General features: G+C 36.3%; 1 protein-coding gene across 1 annotated transcript in view; it reads right to left on the bottom strand.

The window, feature by feature from the left end:
* LOC123840983 (phospholipid-transporting ATPase ABCA3-like) overlaps nucleotides 1-22,446 on the bottom strand; it is a 172,070-nt gene that overhangs the window by 23,021 nt on the left and 126,603 nt on the right. The window contains exons 22-24 of the mRNA XM_064590316.1: nucleotides 8,315-8,464; nucleotides 7,608-7,636; nucleotides 5,880-6,050 (exon numbers count right to left, since the gene is read on the bottom strand). Coding sequence (XP_064446386.1) covers nucleotides 5,880-6,050; nucleotides 7,608-7,636; nucleotides 8,315-8,464 — 350 coding nt within the window. The remainder of the gene's footprint in view (nucleotides 1-5,879; nucleotides 6,051-7,607; nucleotides 7,637-8,314; nucleotides 8,465-22,446) is intronic.

The following is a 22,446-nucleotide window of genomic DNA, read 5'->3' as shown; positions in this document are numbered from 1 at the left end:
CCAATAGAGCTAAGAAGAGGGAAGATTAACTCTGTCTCTTCTGAGAGGAAGAGTGGAATCCAGGGACCATTTCATAGTAAATAAACAATTAAAAAAAAATAGGAGTTAATTGGGAGACTTATAATGGGGAAGGGAGAAAAAAGGGCAGGGCATTCCACGCGGTGGAAAGAATATGAAAGAATACTCTTAAGACTTGTCCATTACTCTTTTTTAATTTTAAACTTTCTGTTTTGAAAAAAATTTTATTTATAAACAAGTATAAGCACAGTATAATTCCAGTATGCATTTTAGCCTTCTAATGTTAACACCTTATTTAGTCATGGTACACTGGTCAAAATGAAGAAATTGACATTGGTTCAATTCTAGGAACTACAGATTTTACTGTGGTTTAGTGCAAAATATGTTGAATAATTTTAATGCCACTTTTAGTCTAAACTTTTAAAGCATAACATATATCCAGAGAAGTACATAAATCATAAATCTGCATCTTAATGACTTTTCACAAGGTGAAAATATTTGTGTAACTGCCTCTTTCTTTCTCTCTCTCTTAACGGAATTCTACTTTATATACTTTTCTGTGTCTGGCTTCTTTAGGACATATTATATTTGTGTTTTTATTCCATGCTGTTGCATATGAGTTATAGCCTATTTCTTCTCATTGCTATATTCTATTGTGAGAATAGACATTTCTTTTATTATGTCATGTTAGCCACCAAACAGTACATCATTAGTTTTTGATGTAGTGTTCCATGATTCATTATTTGCGTATAATACCCAGTGCTCATTACAACACGTGCCTTCCTTAATACCCATCACTGGGCTAACCCATCCCCACACCCTCTGCCCCTCTCAGATTGGTTCCCAGAGTCCATAGTTTTTCATGGTTTGTCTTCCCATCTGACTCCCCCCCTTCAATTTTCCCTTCCTTCCCCTAATGTCCATTATATGACTGACAGACATGTGGTCTGCTTCTTTCTCTTTTTTTTAATGGGCTCTATTATGAATAATGCTGTGTTAACATTCTTGTAAATGTCTTTTGGTGAACATGAGCGAGCATTTCTGTTGGATTTATACCTAGAATGGGAGGTTCTGGGTCTCAGTGTGTGCTCATTTTCTTTTTTTTTAAAGATTTATTTATTTATTTGAGAGAGCGAGAATGAGAGAGAGAGAGTAAATGAGAGGGGGGAGGGTTAGAGGGAGAAGCAGGCTCCTTGCTGAGCAGGGAGCCCGATGCGGGACTCGATCCAGGGACTCCAGGATCATGACCTGAGCCGAAGGCAGTCGCTTAACCAACTGAGCCACCCAGGCGCCCCAGTGTGTGCTCATTTTCATAAGCATATGAAGATAATACTTTAGAAGGTAATGCCAGGTAGTTTTCTAAAGGGTTATCAGTTTATATTCCCAACATCGGTGTTTGAGACTTCCAGTCATTCTGCAGCCTCAGCACTTAGTATTTTTATGAGTATGTTGTGGTGCCCGTCAGTGGCTTTAACTTGCATTTACTGATGACTACTAATGTGAATTTTTACATATATTTATTGGATATTTGGATATTCTTTTTTGTAAAGTCAGTGTCCCAAGTCTTTTGCCCATTTTCAAATTGGGTTGTCTGTCTTTTTCTTACTGAATTTGCAATTCAAAAATCTTTTTTCCACTTGGTGACTTGCCTTTTCACTCACTTCATGTCTTTTGATAATGATGCCCTCACCATCATGAAGGTATTTGCTATGTTTTTGTTCTAAAAGCTTTATTATTTTGCCTTTCACATTTAGATCTACAGAAAAGTTGTAAATCTACAAATGGAGTAAGACAGCAGTCAAGTTCATTATTCTCCATGTGGATATTCAACTGGATCAGCACAATTAATTGAAAAGAACATCCTTTCTCCACTGCATTATGTGTCAATGCTGTCATATATCAGGTGACCACATATTTGTGCATCTATTTCCAGACATTCTATTCCATTTGTTCTCGAATTTTAGCATGTACCAGAATCAGCTGGATGGCTTATAAAACACAAAATGTTGGGTTCCAACCCAAAAGCTTCTGATTCAGTAGGTCTGGGGTGGGGCCCAAGAACTTGCATTTCAAAAAAGAAAATTCCAAGCTACTACAAATAACCACACTTTAAGGAAAATTTTTTTTTCTAATATATTGTTTTATTTGTCTGTCTTAGTTGCTATAGTTTATTAAAAAATACCTACATATGGTAGTATTAGTCCACCACTTTTATTCTTCTTCAACATTTCCTTAGCTATCCTTGGCATTTTGCATTTCCATGCAAACTTTAGAATCAGCTGATCATTTTCCATACACAAACATGCATACACAAAAATACCCACTAGCATTTTGATTGGAATTGCTTTGATTCTTTGGATCAATTTGGGAGAAAACTGTCATTTTCCCAATATTGTGTTTTCCAAAGCAAGAACATGATATATTCCTTCATTTATATGTCTTGTTTAATCTCTCAATACTGTTTTGTACTTTTCCATATAAAGGTCTTGCATAAATTCTGTTAGATTTATTCCTAGATATTTTTTTCTTTTTATGTTATTCAAATAGCATCATTTTACATTTCACTTGTTTGTGGCTTATATACAGATATATAACTGATTTTTCTATACAGACTTTTTATTTAGCAATATTAATTTTAACATTTCATTCCTTTATCTATGTACACAATCCTGTCGTTTGTAAATAATGAATTCTAAAATTTTTTACAATTTTATGCCTATCATTTCTTTTTCTTGTCCTATTGCACTAAGACCTGTAGTAAACTGTTGTATAAAAATGGAATTGAAAAATGGAATAAAAGGGAATAAAAGGTATAGCATAGGCAATACAGTTAATGGTATTGCAATAGTGTTGTATGGTGACAGATGGTAGCTACACTTATGGTAGCAGAGCATAACATATAAACTTGTCAAATTACCATGTTGACACTTGAAACTAATGTAACATTTGTGCCAACTATACCTAAATTTAAAAAAATGGTACTAGCAGGCACTCTTGTCTTACTTGAGAACTCAGAAGGAAAGCTTTCAAGAATTTGCATTAATTATGTTATTTGGGGGCACCTGGGTGGCTCAGTCGGTTAAGCATCTGCCTTCAACTTGGGTCATGATCCCAGGGTTCTGGGATTGAGCCCTACATCGGGCTTCCTGCTCAGCAGAGAGCCGCTTCTCCCTCTCCCTCTGCTTGCCACTCCACCTGCTTGTGCTCTCTCTCTCTCTCTCTGTCACATAAATAAATAAAATCTTAAAAAAATAATTATGTTATTTGATGTAGTTTTTTTTGTGGTTACTTTTTACCATATTAAGGAAGTTCCTTTCTGTTTTTGGTTTGCTGAAGAATTTTATAAGAAATTTAATTTTATCAAATCTTTTTTCTGAATCTCTCAGGATTATAATTGTTTTTCTGATTTTGCTTATTAATATAGTGAATTATGTTTTATTAGTATGGTGATTGATTTTAAAGTGTTACACTATCTGTTAACTAAATTGAATTTAAATAAAAAAATTTTTTAAAAAGTGTTACACTATCCTTACATTCCTATAATAAAACTTACCAGGTGATGAATTCAAACTAACATTTTTGTGAAGGATTTTTGCCTCTATGTCTGTAAGCATGATTCATCTGTAATTTTTCTGTTTTGTAACATTATTTATAGCTATTATTCTCAATGTTATTATGGCCTCACAAGACAGCAGGACAGAAAAATAAAGGTAAGAAAATAAATCAATGAAATAGAAAACAAGACATAGAGAAGTAAAAAATTCAAAAGTTGGTTCTTGAAAGAGATGAATAAAACTGGTTAAATCCCTAGCAAGAGTAATCAAGAAAACAAGGTTTGAGGGGGGCAGAAAAACCACGAACTACCAACAGATATTAAGAACAAAACAAAAGGATATTGTGAAAAGATTTTTGTCAATACATTTGATGGTTTAGATGAAACTGGCACATTACTTGAAAAGTACAAAATAAGAAAAGAATAGAAATAGAAATAATAGAAAACCTGCAGACTCCAAAGTCATATAATTTGAAACTCTTATTACAAACTTTACCCCAAAGAAAATCCCAAGTCCATATAATTTTGCCATTGAATTCCTCATTCCCACAACTCTTGATTGCCCTCAGAATGAAGTTCAGGATCCTTAGCATGACACATTAGAGGTCTTTCCTGCCTTGGCTCCTATCACTTTTTGCAGTCATCTTGTCCTGCCTGCCAACACCTGAACTTGCCTCCAGACATGCTGAATAGCTCCTTTAATGTTTTCCAATTCCTTGTCTGTGCATAAGTTGACCTCTATGCCTTGGACTCACTTTCTCAAGTGTCACCCAATGCCTAAAGCTTGGTTTGGTGACACCTAGATGCATTTCTAGCATTTTGAGTTTCTGTTTATTAGAGCACATATTTTTTGGATTGTATTTGTCTGAGCTTTGATTTGGTCCCTGTCCTGAAACCCTTTCTCTTGCATCTCTATGGAGGTCTCATTTACCCTCTCTTCCAAATCTGGGAATCTGTTTGTTCCTCCTAGACCCCTCCCAGGAATCTGAGTCCTGTCCAACATCTAGTGTGATACCAGGTACACAGTAGGTGCCTGAGACATATCTTCAGAATGTATGACCTCAGCCTTGAGTGTTGGACTTTGCTGGTGCTAACCAGCTGTTTTCTTGCTCATTTGACCTAACCCTCCAGTTCCTAGGCTCTTCCTACCCATTGAGAAATTCCCTACATAATCTTGCAGACTAATAGCTCAGCTGAATAGGAGACACTCTAAGATCTGGACACCAGGTGTTGGCTCTACTGATGACACCAGAGCTGGGCCTTTGCTCAGCATCTTCCCCACTTCTGGAGGCACATCTTGGATATTCCCTGCCTTTCATGCCTCCATTAGTGCTATCATTCACACCTTACTCATACACATTATCTTGATTACCTATGGAGTCAGACCTGTACTGGGAACTGTGAAGAAAGACCAGATTAGCATGGTAAGAATTTGGATTGGAAGTCTAAGCTTATGGGAGAGTCATGCAATTTCATCTATTTTGGTAACAGAGAGGCTCCTTTTTGCCTCAGAATATTCTTTCTTCTGAAATTACTTCATACAGTGGTTCTCAAAGCATGAAGGAGCAGCAGAAGCATCACTTGAGATGTATTACATATGCAAGTTCAGGCCCTACCTAAGGTCCACAAAATCAGCAACTCATGGGACAGACACCAGCAACTTGTATTTTAAGAAGACTTCCAGGAGAATCTGGTAAATGCCAGATTTTGAGAGCAACTGCTATAGAGCCTTACTATTAAATGTGCATTCTATGGGCTGGCAGAATCAATACCACCTGGGAGTTTGTTAAATATCCAGGGGCCAAATTAGGGTGCGTGAGCACTTTGGGGAGGGAATGGCCTTCTGATACAAGAGATGTTCAAAAGAAAGCTTTCTATTATAATCAAACTATAAAAAATATCGTGTTTTTTTGTTTTTTTAACTGAAAATTAATTACTTTTGTGTTTATATTTTATTTTTTTTATTTTTATTTTATTTTATATGTTATGTTAGTCACCATACAGTACATCATTAGTTTTTGTCCCCGGTGATGGGTATTAAGGAGGGCACGTATTGCACGGAGCACTGGGTGCTATATGAAAACAATGAATCATGGAACATTACATCAAAAATATCATATTTTGACTGGTGGAGGCCATAATGTTTAGAAACCACAAAGTTCAAATTAAGATGAAGATCTCTGATTCATATGGATCTCAATCAACATAGATTGATTTATATTCCTATATTCAATAATGGAGTTAGGCATGTGTAGAGACATGTTTTTGGTCTTAGAGATATCTCTAAGAGCCATAGCCAGCCACTTACCTTATTAAGTTTCTTGTAGATACCAAAGAAAATATAGCGAAACACAAAGGTTCTCACTTTCCATGAGGTGGTCTCCAACAGGAAAATCAAGAGGAAGAAAATAAATCCCGTAACAGCCATCGCAACTAAAAATCTTCCTATTGCATCTTTTTCCAAACTATATACATTCATCTGAGTTACTGATGTCAATAACAAAGAAAAAGATATAGGTTTACTTTAAAAAATTAATTCAATGAGAAAACTCTAAGAAGTCAACAAACTAGAAGTACTATAGAATCAAATAGAATGGTTATCAAATAAGCACAAAATACTATATTTAATGGTGTGTTTGATGACTTTGTATGTCATGCAAGATATCTTCAAGATCCTTTAAGATCCTTTAATTCCAGGAATTTTGTCTTGCTATAGTTCTAGGCATCCATTACCAACACGGTACCATATAGCCAGAACATTTGAGTAAATGCCTGTTCACACTAATCAGAGTACTGGGTAGCAACAGAGGCTCCCCTTGCCCCAAAATATGCGTCCTTTGAAAATACTTCAGATGGTGGTTCTGAAAGTGTGGAGCAGTGGCAGTAGAATCATCTGGAATATGCTACATATGCAAACACTCTCACCTATAAGGGAATACTAACATTTAAACTAAGTTGGAAGTGCTCAACAGCTGACATTTTTTCAATCACTTATGTGAAAAAGGTAATAATTACAAGGTTCTAAATTCATGGTTATGAAAATAATAGGCTCATCAGGAAGGTGAAGATGATCAACTCTCCCTTTTTCACTGTTAAAAAACTTTTTATTAACATACTATGTATATAGAAATTCACATACTTTTTTTTTACATACTATGTACATATATAGAAATTCACCCAAGTGTAGGACTCAATAAATTTTTACAAATTAAAAATACCTACATAGGGGCACCTGGGTGGCTCAGTTGGTTGGTGTCTTCCTTTTACCAGTTTGAGTGAAGGATAGAGGACTTTCTATGATTTATATCTCTTTAACATCTCCATTTATAATTTATAATTGTCTTAAATATTTCCTCTATATACATTGAGAACATTATCAGACAATGTTATTATTTTTGCTTTAACTGTCAAACTCAAGAGGAGACAATATATTGTACTCATTCATATTTTTACTCTTTTTTGTTCCAAAATTCCTCTTTTATCATTTCATTTATGTTTACAGAACTTTTGTTAGCCATTCTTTTAGAGTTTCTACTGGTGACAAATTCCTGTAGATTTGCTTCACTTAAAAATGTCATCATTTCCCCTTCATCCAGAAGGATATAGAATTTTCTAGGTATATAGAATTTTGAGTTGGCAGCTTTTTTATTTCAGCACTTGAAAATTATGTTGTGCTACTGCTCTGGCCTTCATGGTTTCTGATGAGAAATCTATAAATTAGGGGAATTGTTTCTCCTTTATAGATAATGTATTATTTTTCTGTATCTGCTTTCAAGATGTTTTTCTTTTTTTTAATTTAAATTAAATTTAATTTATTTTATTATGTTCAAGATGTTTTTGTTATTTTTGGTTTTCAAGGTTTGATGATGATGTCTCTTGGCATGACTTCTTTGGTTTTAACCTATTTGGAGTTTATTCAGTTTCTTGAATCTGTAGGTTTATATCTTTTTTATCTTTTTTATGTTTATTTTTTATTATGTCCCTTTAAATTGAGATATAATTGACATACAGACATTATATTAGGTTGAGTATATACCATAATGATTTGATATTGGCATGTTTTTTCTTGTGATGGGAACTTTTAAGATACACTCTTTTAGCAACTTGCAAATATACAATACAATATTAACTATAGTCACAATGCTGTATATTACATCCCCATCACTAATTCATTTTATAGCTGGTAGTTTGTACCTTTTGGTCCCCTTCATCCATTTCACCCATCCCCAATCCCCTGTCTCTGGCAACCACTGATCTGTTCTCTAGGAGTTCAGTTTTTCTTTTTAGATTCCATATATAAGTGAGGTCATATGGTATTTGTTTTTCTCTGTCTGACTTATTTCACTTAGTGTAATGACCTCAAAGTCTATCCATGTTGTTGCAAATGGCAAGATTGCCTTCTTTTTTTATGACTGAATAATATTCCATTGCGTATATGTGTATGTATATGCATATATGCATAAATATATATCACATTTTCTTTATCCATTCATCTGCAGAGATTCTATCCCATAAGAAAATGCATTATGCTAAAGTTTTGAATCTTAGCTCTAACTTGTACAAGTTGTGTGATAGAGTAAGTTATTCAATTTTGTATAACCTTTAGTTTCCTCAAAGTGAGTATAACAACACATAACTTGATGGTTATTGTGAAGATTCAAAATAATATAGGTAGAGCTATTTACATCCAATAAGTAATAGGCCAGTGGTATCTGACGAGTCCCAGATACTCACTTGCTTTACTACAGTTTATGAAGGCAGGAACGTCTGTTGAGGAACACAGAATGTTTGTCTCTTGGTTATCATAATATTTGCTGATGCTCATCCCAAAGTTATGCATGGGTAACACCATCATTGAATTAAGTAGGAGCCTTTCAAAAGCAGATTCTTTGTCTGTGATTAAAAAGATAACATTAGCATGCTTTATACAAAATGAATTGCCCCAAGAAAACAAAATCTCCCCAATCAAATTAAAAGGAGAAAATTACAAAGCCATATTATTATCCTCAAGAAACTCTCATTTCTTGCCACTAAGTATATATTTGTAGCATAGTTTATGTTGATAATTACAGCACTGGAAAATCCTCGGCAAAGTTGATACCCATATAACCTATCTTCTGTCACCTGATGTGAACAGGAAATGAATACTGATGATTTCTCTTTTTCTTATCTTACATGGATGAATAAAGAAACAAAGTTGTGGTAGGAAATTTAGCGTATGACAAGAGTGGGAAAGAGATAAATATTTTATCAGTTGAAAGGAGATATATCTTCAGAGAGATACATCTTCAGAGAACCAAGCTTAAAGCTCACTGAGGTTTCTCTAATATTAAATTAACGTGTATAATAGTTGAATATATATGAAGGAGTATGAAACATGATTACAGGTTAAGGTTATGAATGGTCATTGTAGGACTTCAAGACTGAGCTCAGATTATTAGTAATAAATATAAAATGATATGCCTGAACAAAAAACATACTTGTAAGACACTTTGACAAAAGAGAGGTGGCCAACCAAGGATGACAGGGAATGAGTGAAGTTCCTAAGATACAAATTTTTTTTTTAAGGACTTTATTTATTTGACAGAGAAAGACACAGTGAGAGAGGGAACACAAGCAGGGGGAGTGGGAGAGGGAGAAGCAGGCTTCCCGCTGAGCAGGGAGCCCAATGCGGGACTCGATCCCAGGACCCTGGGATCATGACCTGAACTGAAGGCAGACGCTTAACGACTGAGCCACCCAGGCACCCCTAAGATATAAATTCTCTAAGAGGTAAAGTCATACCAAACCTGCCCCAAAGAGGGTAAAATTGCTGTATCTGCAAATAATCTAGTATCCAGAAAGAATTCTGAACATTGATTGGCCAACGGAGTAGATGCCAAAAATAACAAGGAGCTAATGTTATAAAGTATTTAGCCTCTCTCCCCACAGAATACGTAAATATCCTCTTTTCTTTTAAAAGATTATTTATTTATTTATTTGACAGAGAAGGAGAGAGAGAATAAGCAGAGGGAGCAGCAGACGGAGAGGGAGAAATAGGCTCTCTGCTGAGCAGGGAGCCTGATGGGGGGCTTGATTCCAGGACCCTGGGATCATGACCTGAGCCAAAGGCAGATGCTTAACCAACTGAGCCACCCAGGCACCCCCATAAATATCCTCTTACCTCTAAGGAGTAGAGGAAGATCTTTCTACATAAAGAAAAGTAATATGCTAATATAACTGGTTTTGACTCAGTTTTGTCATGTAACAAAAATAAAATTCAATTTATGCAATTAATAAAATTTTTTTTTTAATTTTTTAAGAAGTAATGATTCCTTAGCTGACATACTGTTGAAAGATACCATATGAATGGGGTGTGGAGGAATATAAAAACTGAGAAAAAGTGTTTTGTAAATGCATAGATAATCTTTAAAAATACTTATCTTCCAGTTCAGCATGTGTATGGACCAGTATGAGTAGAATACCAATCAACCAACTTGGATACAATCATAAACAGTGTGGCCATCTTGTGTGTAAATGACTGAATACTGACCCTCTCTGTAGGATCTAGAGAAAAGCAGAATTACTATCGGTTGTTTTGGTGTGCCTCCCTTTATATTCTCCATATTTCTGATAACAATTTCCTGATTTTCACATCATCTCTGAATAATGAGTTCAGTTTCTTCTTTTCTAATCTCACATCCTTTATTTTCATCTATTACTACATTGACTAGGACCTTAGGTGTAGTTGATTTTAAAGGGAATGTTTTATATGATTCAGTATTGTGTATGATATTCATAAATGCCCTTTATCAAGTTATGGAAGTTTCTTCCTAGTTATTAAAAAATGCTATAATGGGGGTGTCTGTGTGGCTCAGTTGGTTTAGCATCTGCCTTCGGCTCAGGTCATGATCCCAGGGTCCTGGGATCAAGCCCTGCATGTTGGGCTCCCTGCTCAGCGGAAGTCTGCTTCTTCCTCCCCCCCTCCCCCTGGCTCCTGCTCTCGCTCTCTCTCTCAAATAAATAAAATCTTTTTAAAAATGCTATAATGAATCGTTGTTGGATTTTTTGAATGATTTTTGCATATACCAAGGTTTCCCCCATTAATGTATTAAATGTGGTGAATTACATTAATAGACTTTCTGAGTCTATTATTACTCCAATAAATCTACCCTGCATTACAGGAAAGAATCTGTGTTTCACTGATTTCCTTTTTCAGTATGATTCACATTTTCCTTTCTTTATACGTCTAATAACTCTGATTGCATTCTGGGCATTTTGACTTTTATGTTGTCAAGACTTTGGATTCTTTTATTCTCTTCTGAAGAATTTGCTTTAGCAAGCAGTTAACTTGACTGAAATCAAACTGTTTACCCAGCAGTGGGCAGCAACGGAAAAAATCAGTTCAGTTGTTTTATCCTCAGTTAGGCTGCTTCAATTTCTCCTTTGTACTTGCAAAATTCAGGTGTCAGCCAAAGGTCTGGGAATATTCCATAAAGAAATTTTGGAGTGACCCTTTGTGGTCCCGTCATCTTTCTTTTAATTCGAAGAATGCTATAGTTATCTCAAATGATGTACTCTGACTCTTAACCTGAGATTGCAGGTTTCTATCAGAGTTTTAGCTATCCTATACCTCCAAACTATGCCCTGTCCTTAGGAAAAAAGCAACAGAAATGAAAAACTCACACAGTGCTTTTTCATTTCAAGTGTGAACTCCCTTCCAGTTTCTGCCTACTTTCAGTCATTGTAAAGTACCTTCAAATTTTAAAAAATTTGTCCATAGTTTATAGTTGTTATGTGTGGGAGGACTGGTCTGATATAAGTTCCTCCAGTTTTACAAGTAGAAGAATATCCATAAAGTTTTGTAGTCTTGGATAGCATAAATGTTGCATATCATCATTACATTTACTCCTTGGTATGTGAGTTTCATTTTCTAAATAAAACCTATTTTTTAATATCAGTTGTATTCACTAACCTTGCAAAATTCACTCATAATTCTCACAGGTTATCTATAATTATTTTATTTTACTTTATTTATTTTTTAGAAAGAGAGAGAGTGAGATCAGGGAAGAGGGGCAGAGAGAGAGGGAGGGAGAGAGAGAATCTTCAGCGGGATCCACACTCAGTGTGGAGCCCAACATGGGGCTCGATCTCATGACCCTGAGATCATGACCTGAGCCAAAATCAAGAGTCAGATGTGCAACCAAATGAGCCATCCAGGCGCCCCATATCTGTAATTATTTTAGATTTTCTGTGTACACAGGGTCATCTGCAAATAATGATAGCTCTACTTCTTTTTCCAATACTTACACCTTTATTATTTTCTTGCCTATTGTGTGGCTAAAACCTTCAGCACAATGTGGAATATAAAAATAGCATCCTTGATTCATCCCCAAATTCAAATGGAAATCTTTAGAGAATCTTATATTTAAAAAAAAAACTTATAGTGAATAGAACAGACTATTTCTTAACTTTTTGTATGAGACCAGCATAATGTTGATACCAAAATCTAAGAATATTATAACAAAGAAAATTACTGGCCAACCTGTCTCATGGATTAATAGAAAACTCCCTTATAAACTATTAACAAACTGGATCTAGAAATTATAGTAAGGGATAATACAACCAAGTTTTGTTATTACAGGAATATAGAATTGGTTTAACATAAAAACAATTAGTGAATATCACCACATTAAAATAAAGCAGAAAAACTGTATGATCATCTCATTAATGAAAAAGAAAAAAGATATTTGTTAAAATTCAACACCTGTGCCTTATTAAAAAAAACAAATTAGAAATGAAGGATATATCTGAGTCAGATATATGTATCTACAAAAAAAAATCACTGGCATATAGCTGTTCAGGTATCTTTTTATTGTGGTGAAATATATATAACATTTATCATTATAACTCCTGGTAAGTGTACAATTCAGTGACAATATAGTCACAAAATTGTGTAATTATCACCACTATCTATACTCAAAATTTCTTCATTCTCCTCAACAAAACCGTGCCCACTAAACTCTCCCTGTTTTCCTGCCAGCAGACCCTGGCAATCTCTGGTCTACTTCTGTCTATATGGATTTGCCAACTGTAAGTACCTCATATAAGTGTAAATACACAATATTTGTCCTCCTGTGTCTGGTTTATTTCACTTAGCATAATGTTTTCAAGTTCCATTCATGATATGGCATATATAAAAACTGTATTCCTTTTTGTGGCTGAATAATACTCCATTGTATATACATACCACATTTTGTTTATTCATTCATCTATTCATGGACAATTAGATTGTTTACATCGTTTAGTTATTGTGAATAATGCTATGAACATTGGTGTACAAATATCTTTTCAAGTCCTTGATTTAAATTTTCTTGGAGAAAATTTAAGAGAGGAGTTGCTGGGTCATATGGTAGTTCCATGTTTGACATTTTAAAAAAACCACCAAATTCTTTTCCACAGTAGTGTCACCATTTTACAATCCCACTAGCAATGCACAAGGTTTCTAATTTCTCCACATCCTTGGCAAAACATGTTATTTTCTGTTGTTTTTCTTTAAGTCACCAACATAATGGATGTGAAGTGGTATCTCATTGCTTTGATTTGCATTTTCCTAATGACTACTAATGTTGAGCATCTCTTCATGTGTTTGTTGACCATTTGTCTATCTTTTTTAGAGGAATGTTTGTTAAAGTTATTTTCTTATCTTTTTGTTGTTATGAGTCCATGTATTTTCTAGATATTAGAGCTTTATTAGGTTTATGATTTTCAAATATCTTCTCCTTTATGTAGGGTTCTTTTCACTTTCTTGATAATGTCCTTTGATAAACAAAAGTTTTTAATATCATAAACTGTATAGCTTATAAGCAAAAAAAAAAATTATTTCTCTCAGTTCTGCAACTTGGAACGTCCAAGAGCAAGGTGACAGCAAATTCAGAATGTCTGATGAGAATGCACTCTGTGGTTCATAGATGGCACCTCATTCATCACTGTCTCCTCATGTGACAGAAGAAATGCGAGCTCTCTGGGGTGTCCCAAAAGTTTTAATTTTGATGATATCCAATATATATACATCTTTTACTGTACTTACAGTGTTTTATCTAAGAATCCATTGCCTAATCCAAGGTCATAAAGATTTACCCCTGTTTTCCTCCAAGAGTTTTATGATTTCAGCTCATCACAACACATGCCCTCCTTAATACCCATCACTGGGCTAGCCCATCCCCCCACCTCCCTCCCCTCTAAAACCCTCAGTTTGTTTCTCAGAGTCCATAGTCACTCATGATTCATCTCCCCCTCCGATCCCCCCCCCTTCATGTTTCCCTTCCTTCTCCTAATGTCCTACATGCTATTCCTTATGTTCCATAAATAAGTGAAACCATATGATAATTAACTTTCTCTGCTTGACTTATTTCACTTAGCATAATCTCCTCCAGTCCCATCCATGTTGATGCAAAAGTTCTGATAGCTAAGTAATATTCCACTGTATATATGGACCACATCTTCTTTATCCATTCGTCTATTGAAGGGCATCTTTGTTCTTTCCATAGTTTGGCTATTGTGAACATTGCTGCTATGAACATTGGGGTCCATATGGCCCTTCTTTTCACTACATCTGTGTCTTTGGGGTAAATACCCAGGAGTGCAATTGCTGGGTCATAGGCTAGCTCTAGTTTTAATTTTCTGAGGCACCACCACTCTGTTTTCCAAAGTGGCTGTACCAACTTGCATTCCCACCAACAGCGTAAGAGGGTTCCCCTTTCTCCATAACCTCTCCAACATTTGTTGTTTCTTTCCCTGCCCATTTTTGCCATTCTAACTGGTGTAAAGTGGTATCTCAATGTGGTTTTGATTTGAATTTCCCTGATGGCTAATGATGATGAACATTTTTTCATGTGTCTGTTAGCCATTTGTATGTCTTCTTCAGAGAAGTGTCTGTCCATGTCTTCTGCCCATTTTTTGACTGGATTATTTGTTTTTTGGGTGTTGAGTTTGAGAAGTTCTTTCTAGATTTTGGATACCAGCCCTTTATCTGTAGTGTCATTTGCAAATATCTTCTCCCATTCTGTGGGTTGCCTCTTTGTTTTGTTGACTGTTTCCTTTGCTGTGCAGAAGCTTTTTATCTTGATGAAGTCCTAAAAGTTCATTTTTGCTTTTGTTTCACTAGCTTTTGGAGATGTATCTTGAAAGAAGTTGCTGTGGCCGATGTCAAAGAGTTTACTGCCTATGTTCTCCTCTAAGATTTTGATGGATTCCTGTCTCACATTGAGGTCCTTCATCCATTTTGAGTTTATCTTTGTGTATGGTGTTAGAGAATGGTTAAGTTTCATTCTTCTGCATGTGGCTGTCCAATTTTCCCAGCACCATTTATTGAAGAGACTGTCTTTTTTCCATTGCAGTATCCCATAGGTTTTGGACCGATGTGTTTTCATTCTCATTGGTTTCCATGAATTAAGTTCTTCTTTGGCTTCTTGGTTGACCCAAACATTCTTGAGCAGAGTGGTCTTTAGCTTCCAAGTGTTTGAATTTCTGCCAAATTTTTTCTTGTGATTGAGTTCCAGTTTTAAAGCATTGTGGTCTGAGAATATGAGGGGAGTAATTTCAATCTTTTTGTATCAGTTGAGACCTGATTTGTGACCCAGTATGTGGTCTATTCTGGAGAAAGTTCCATGTGCACTCTAGAAGAATGAGTATTCTGTTGTTTTAGGGTGGAATATTCTTTATATACCTATGAGGTCCATATGGTACAGTGTGTCATTCAAAGCTCTTGTTTCTTTGTTGATTGTCTGCTTAGATGATCTGTCTATTGCTGAGAGTGAAGTATTGGGGTCTCCTACAATTACCATATTGTTATCAATATGACTCTTTATTTTGGTTAACAGTTGGCTTATGTAGATGGCTACTCCCATGTTGGGGGCATAGATATTTACAATTGTTAGATCTTCTTGTTGGATAGATCCTTTAAGAATGATTTAGTGTCCTTCTGTGTCTCTAACTACAGTCTTTAGCTTAAAATCTAATTTGTCTAAGAATTGCTACCCCAGCTTTCTTTTGAGGTCTGCTGGCATGGAAGATGGATCTCCATCCCTTCACTTTCAGTCTGGATGTATCTTTAGGTTCAAAATGAGTCTCTTGTAGACAGCATATGGATGGGTCCTGTCTTTTTATCCAATCTGCAACCCTGTGCTGTTTTATGGGAGCATTTAGGCCATTCACATTGAGAGTCATTATTGAAAGGTATGAATTTATTGTCATCATGTTGCCTGTGAAGACCTGGTTTCTATAGATTGTCTCTGTAAATTTCTGTTCTATATCACTCTTGGGGTTGTTCTCCTTTTATAGAACCCCCCCCTTAATATTTCTTGCAGGGCTGGCTTAGTGGTCACATATTCTTTCAGTTTCTGCTGGTCTTGGAAGCTCTGCATCTCTCCATCCATTCTAAATGACAGCCTTGCCAGATAAAGTATTCTTGGTGGCATGTTCTTCTCATTTAGTACCCTGAATATGCCTTGCCAGGTCTTTCTGGCTTGCCAGCTCTCTGGGGACAGGTCTGACATTATTCTGATGTTCCTCCCTCTGTATGTAAGGAATCTCTTCCCCCTAACTGCTCTTAAGATGGTTTCCTTGGTTCTAAGATTTGCGAGTTTTACTATTACATGTCGGGGTGTTGGCCTGTTTTCCTTGATCTTGGGAGAGGTCCTCTCTGCCTCTAGGACACGAATGTTTGTTTCAGTCCCCAGATTAGGGAAGTTCTCATCTACAATTTGCTCAAATATATCTTCTAGACTTCTCTCTCCCTCCACCCCCTCAGGGATCCCAATAATTCTGACACTGGAATGTTTCATGGTGTCACTTATTTCTCTGATTCTATTTTCATGATTTTGACTCGTTTTTCCCTGGCCTCCTCTTTTTCCTTTTTTCCTATTAATTGGTCTTCTAGATCACTAATTCTTCCTTCTGCCTCAGTTACCCTAGCTGTTAGATTATCTAGATTAGATTGGATCTCATTGATAGCATTTTTAAGTTCTGCCAGTTCTGCTTTCATTTCTGCCCTTAGAGGCTCTATGTTGCCATTAATCGATTTCTCCATTCTAGCTATTGTCTTCACAGTTGCTACCCTGAATTCCATCTCCGATGTCTTGGTTATATCTGTACCCATTTGTAAATCTGTGGCAGAAGTCACAGTCTCTGAGTCTTTTCTATTTTGGGGGTTCCTCCTCGTAGCCATTCTGTTGAGGAGTGGTTGAGGGGATGTACAGAGTCCAAATTATTGACCAGAACCCAAGCAAGATGCACCTGTTTTATAGGGACCTTAGGGTTGCTGGCCTCTTGTTCTCCTGGCCTGTCTTCTGGGGGAGAGGCCTGCCATGCTGTTACTCAGGCAACCCTGTTTGGGCAGAGTTGCCCTGCCCCCTGTGGTGGGGGATGGGCTTGGTGAAAACTGGTTTTTGGGGGCTTTTGTTCTCTGGTGGCTTTCCCTGGTGGCTTTCCATGTCTCTTCCGAGAGTCAGAGCAGAAGAGATCATTTCCAACCCTCTGCCTCAGAGCAGAGAGATCGCAGTCTGTTTTTCAGTGAGCTCTCCAGGCCACACTATTTCCATTTCTGTCTGTGCTGCTATAAACTGCAGTGTCCTGGGTTGTGTGCCCCTCAGCAGGGCTCCCAGTCCTCACCTCCAGATTGGGACACGGGGGCATGTCTCTGCCCTTTGTGCTTCTAAAATTGCATGCCATCCCCGGTTCACAGGCATGGTGCTGCCATTCCAGGTTTCAGTCCGTGGGGCTGCCCTACAGTCCTTTCCTATCACTACCGGTCTGCGAGTCTGTGCCTGCTCTCCAGCACGGGAGGCTTTCACACACCAGCGGTGTAGGATCCCCTCTGCTCAGCTCCCTCCCCCTTCCATTTATCTTCTGATATTGCCCTTGGAATCATGGCTCCCACTTCATACCTTGAAACCAACGGCTTGCGATATTCTGTTTGTAGAGATCCAGATATATCTTCTTACATCCATACCTTGAAACCAATAGCCTGCGATATTCTGTTTGTAGAGATCCAGATATATCTTTTTACATCTCAGGCTGCTTTCGTGGATGTTCACAGTGGTCTGGTAGATATCCAGCTCAATTCCAGGGACCAGTTGGAATAGGGTCCCCTACTCCTCCGCCATCTTTTCCTGAACCACCTTCCAACTCTGAAATCAGCTCTCCTCCTTCCCCATGGTCTGCTGTTCTTGGGTCTTTTATTATTATTGTTGTTGAAGGCTATAGTAATCTATGTGTCTAATTACTTTACCAAACACTTTTGCAGAGACTTTATTCCTTCTCCTGAGTGGTCCCTGAAGTCTGTGTTCCTTAGCCTGTTCGATAGAGATTTCTTTGAATGTCTGGACCTGAAACAAAGCAAAACTCTGCTAATCTTTGAAGACTTTCTCTGTGCTGGAGCACTCTTCCAACAGGCAAACTTGCCCTGAGACTAGGGATCAACCCAAAGCAGCTTGCCCATGGTACATGTGTGGCTATCTAAAATTCACCCATATTCGTGGGTGCTTTCAAATGCCCTAATTTAAAATAAACCCTCTCTCTGGCCTTCTGTCCCTGGCCTTAGGCAGTCTTTTTTATGCCTAAACTGTAATTTTTTCCTTCAGGCATCTGAGATTTCTTTACCCACCTTACAACATTTTCTAGTAAAACCCATTGATTTTCATGCCTGGTGAGTTCTGAGTTAGGTAAACAGAGATGAGTAGTCTGACATCATTTCTTCAGGCAATTCTCAAACTATGGAGATTAGAACAGATTTTTACACAGTTTGTGAAGAAGGACTGCTCTGCACCCTCTGGAATTAGGGAAGGTACCACACTGGGAGCAAGGATTGTGTCTTCAAGACTGCTGTCAAGAGATGGTCTGGCAAGTGCATGTAAAAATGTCATTTTTTCCTACTGTCTTTAATTTTTTTTTTTTTTGCTTGATTCAGGACTTATTTGGTTGTTGCAAACCTTTGACCATTTTCCAGAGTTCTGATGGTGTTGGTTCTGACAATTTCTGATTTTTTCTTTTTTAATGCTTCTGTGGAAGGATGGTTGCTTGGAGCTGCCTACTCAGCCATTTCACTGAGGTCACTCTCTACAGGCCTACCTAGTTTTATTGTGTTTCATTTTATTGCACTTTCCAGATAGTGCAGTTTTTATATATTAAAGGTTTGTGTCAACCCTGAGTCAAGCAAGTCTATCAGTGCCAATTTTTCTAGTAGCATTTGCTCACTTCATATCTGTGTCTCATTTTGGTAATTCTTGCAATATTCCAAACTTTTCTATTATTATTATAATTGTTATGGTGATCCGTGATCACTGATTATGACTTGCCAAAAGTTCAGATGATGGTTAACATTTTTTGTCAATCAAGTATTTTAAAATTAAGGTATATATGTTGTTTTTTTAGACATAACACTATTGAGCACTTAGTAGAATACAATGTAAACATAAATTTCATATGTATGGGAAGCCAAAAAATTCATATGACTCCCTTTATTGCAATATTCTCTTAATTGTAGTAGCCTGGAACCGAACACGCATTATCTCCAAGGTATGCTTGTATATTGCTTTTCTTTTCTTTTTTTTTTTACTATTAAAGCCCCTCCATGTTTTAACATATTAACATTTTATTTTAATTAAAATTGTATATATTTAAGGTGTACAACAAGATGATTTGATATACATATACATAGTGAAATAATTACTACAGTCAAGCTAATTAGCATATCTTCTCACATAGTTCTTTTTTGTGTGATGAGAGCATCTAGAATCTACTCTTAGCAAATTTCCAGTATTCAATACAGAATTACTAACTATAGACATCAGGTTGCGCAATAGACCTCCAGATTTATTCATTCTTTAAGGAGAGCTATACACATAATTTAAAGATACCAAAACTGCAAAATAATCTTGTTATTATAAATTCAATAATCTGTTGTTCAACTGCAACTCTGTACCCTTTGACCAACACTTTCCCATTTTCTCCACCTCTCCCTCAGTGTAACCACTGTTCTACTCTCTGATTCTACGTATTTGACTTTTAAAAATTACACATGTAAGTGAGATCATGTATCTTATTTATTTAACTTCCACAAGTTTGTGAGACAGGTAGTATTACTCTTATGTTATAGATGAAGATATTCTAATCAGGAGATGAGGAGCCATGTCCAGGATTTAAACTGAGGAGTGGCTTAGCTAAGGTAAGTCTTCTGTCTGCAGGTCTAACCCTAATGTAAACAAGGATTTTGAAAAGCAACACTGAACCTAACAGAAAGATTTTAGCAAAATATTCCCAGTGCTACTCTATACCTATAAAATTGTTTCTGCAGAGTTGTAAAGAAAAATAAATAAATAAATACAGCCCCTAGGAAATCCTTCCATAAGACCACCTAGATTCCCAGTTGGCTCATCTATTCCAATGTGATATTTATGAAAAGCTCTGTTAAGTTCTATGGGGGAAATGTTCTGATTTTTCTGAAAGACCATCTCTTAATCTCCTTTCATGTTAAACAAATATATAATAAGGCTCTGAACATCAGGATATTGAATTTATAATGACTAATGATTATTTTGCAATTTTGGTGCCTTTAAATTATGTTCATAGCTCTCCTTAAAGAATATTATTTAGCAGCCCCTTGTCTATGGAAAAAAAAAACCCAAACCACTACTAAGTAACAGCATTACTCTTCCAATAAAAGTGAACATAGATTACCCCAAACCAACCATCTTAGAATTACTTCTTGGAGAACACTAAATTCCTACAAGAGGTCAGACTTAGTATCTATTTCATAACTGTTTTATGTGACATGCTGTGACATGTAGACATGCTGAGTTAACAGCTCTGACATTTCAATCAATATCATATCTTTTAAGGGACTTTGGAACGTAGGACTGCCTTGAATGAGACATGGACATTTCCTGTACTTCAGATCAGAGTGATGGTATCCTGAAGGATAATTCCATTGTAAAAGACTGAAATATTGGGATTGACTTTTTACTATGATAGAAATAAATAAGAAATCAATCACAAAAAACTCTAGGAAGTCATCAAATATTTGAAAAACAATGCATGAGTCAAAGTAGAAGTTACAAGAGAAATTTCATATAGTTCTAACTCAACCTGACAATGAAAATAAAATACATCAAAATTTGTAAGATGCAACTACAACAGTTCGTATTAGAAACTTAATAGCTTAAGGGGAGGTGTGTAGGGGATGGGCTAAATGGGTGATGGGTATTAAGGAGGGCACGTGTGATGACCACTGGTTGTTGTATGTAAGTGAAGAATCACTAAATTCTACTCCTGAAACCAATGTTACACTATATGTTAACTAACTAGAATTTAAATAAAAACTTGAAACAACAAAAAAGAAACTTTATAGCTTAAATGTTTATATGTTCCAAAGAAGGCTTAAAATCGGTTGTACGAAAACAATGAATCATGGATCACTGCATCAAAAACTGGTGATGTATTGTATGGTGACTAACATAACATAATAAAATTTTTTAAAAATCATAAAATATTTAACAACAAATAAGTACATAAATTAAATCGAAAGTAAATAGAAAAAAAATATAAGAACAAAAATTCATACAATAGGACACAAAAAATAAACATTAATAAAACCAAAAGGTAGCTCTTTGAAAGGATTAAAATATTGGTTAAAAATCCTGACAGGGGTGCCTGGGTGGCTCAGTTGGTTAAGCAACTGCCTTCAGCTCAGGTCATGATCCCGGGATCCTGGGATCGAGTCCCGCATCGGGCTCCCTGCTCTGCGGGGAGCCTGCTTCTCCCTCTCCCACTCCCCCTGCTTGTGTTCCCTCTCTCGCTGTGTCTCTCTCTGTCAAATAAATAAATAAAATCTTTAAAAAAAAAAATCCTGACAAAGATTGATGAGAGGGAAAGGTTGGGAGAGAGTGAGTGAATACAGCAATACCAGCAATGGATAAGCAGATATGAATACTTATCTATAGACCTGAAAGGATCACAAGGGAATGTTATGAACAACTCAATGCCAATAATTTTAGAAACAGAAGAAATGCAAACGTTCTTCAAAAACTTATAAAAATTTCACAAAAAGGTATGAGAAAACTTACTAGCCCTATATCATAGAGAAATTAAATTTATGGTTAACAACAAAACTTCACACGTACACATCATACACACACACACACACACACACACACCTCTCCAAGCCCTAGGCATTTCACTGGTGAGTCCTACTTAATATTTTAAAAAGAAAAAATATCCATTTTACAAAAAATTCTGACTTTAGGCCTACAATTTCAAGTAACTGAATTTCTGCCAGCAATCCAAATCAGCAAGGAAACAAATTCTCCCCTAAGACCTCCAAGAGGTTTTGATTTGAATTTCCCTGATGCCTAGTGATGATGAACATTTTTTTCATATGTCTGTTAGCCATTTGTATGTTTTCTTTGGAGAAGTGTCTGTTCATGTCTTCTGCCCATTTTTTGACTGGATTATTTGTTCTTTGGGTGTTGAGTTTGAGAAGTTCTTTCTAGATCTTGGATACCAGCCCTTTATCTATAGTGTCATTTGCAAACATCTTCTCCCATTCCGTGGGTTGCCTCTTAGTTTTGTTGACTGTTTCTTTTCCTGTGCAGAAGCCTTTTATCTTGATGAAGTCCCAAAAGTTCATTCTTGTTTTTGTTTCCCTTGCTTTTGGAGACCTGTCTTAAAGAAGTTGCTGTGGCCAATGTCAAAGAGTTTTCCTCTAGGATTTTTTTAAAATTTTATTTTATTATGTTATGTTAATCACCATACATTACATCATTAGTTTTTGATGTAGTGTTCCATGATTCATTGTTTGCGTATAACACCCAGGGCTCCATTCAATATGTGCCCTCTTT

The sequence above is a fragment of the Mirounga angustirostris genome, unplaced genomic scaffold (assembly GCF_029215605.1).
Source record: "Mirounga angustirostris isolate CCGP_5_RB_7025 unplaced genomic scaffold, mMirAng1.0.hap1 SCAF_5, whole genome shotgun sequence".
Taxonomy (NCBI): domain Eukaryota; kingdom Metazoa; phylum Chordata; class Mammalia; order Carnivora; family Phocidae; genus Mirounga; species Mirounga angustirostris.
The sequence above is the reverse complement of the archived record's forward strand: the minus strand, read 5'-3'. Positions and strand labels throughout refer to the sequence as shown.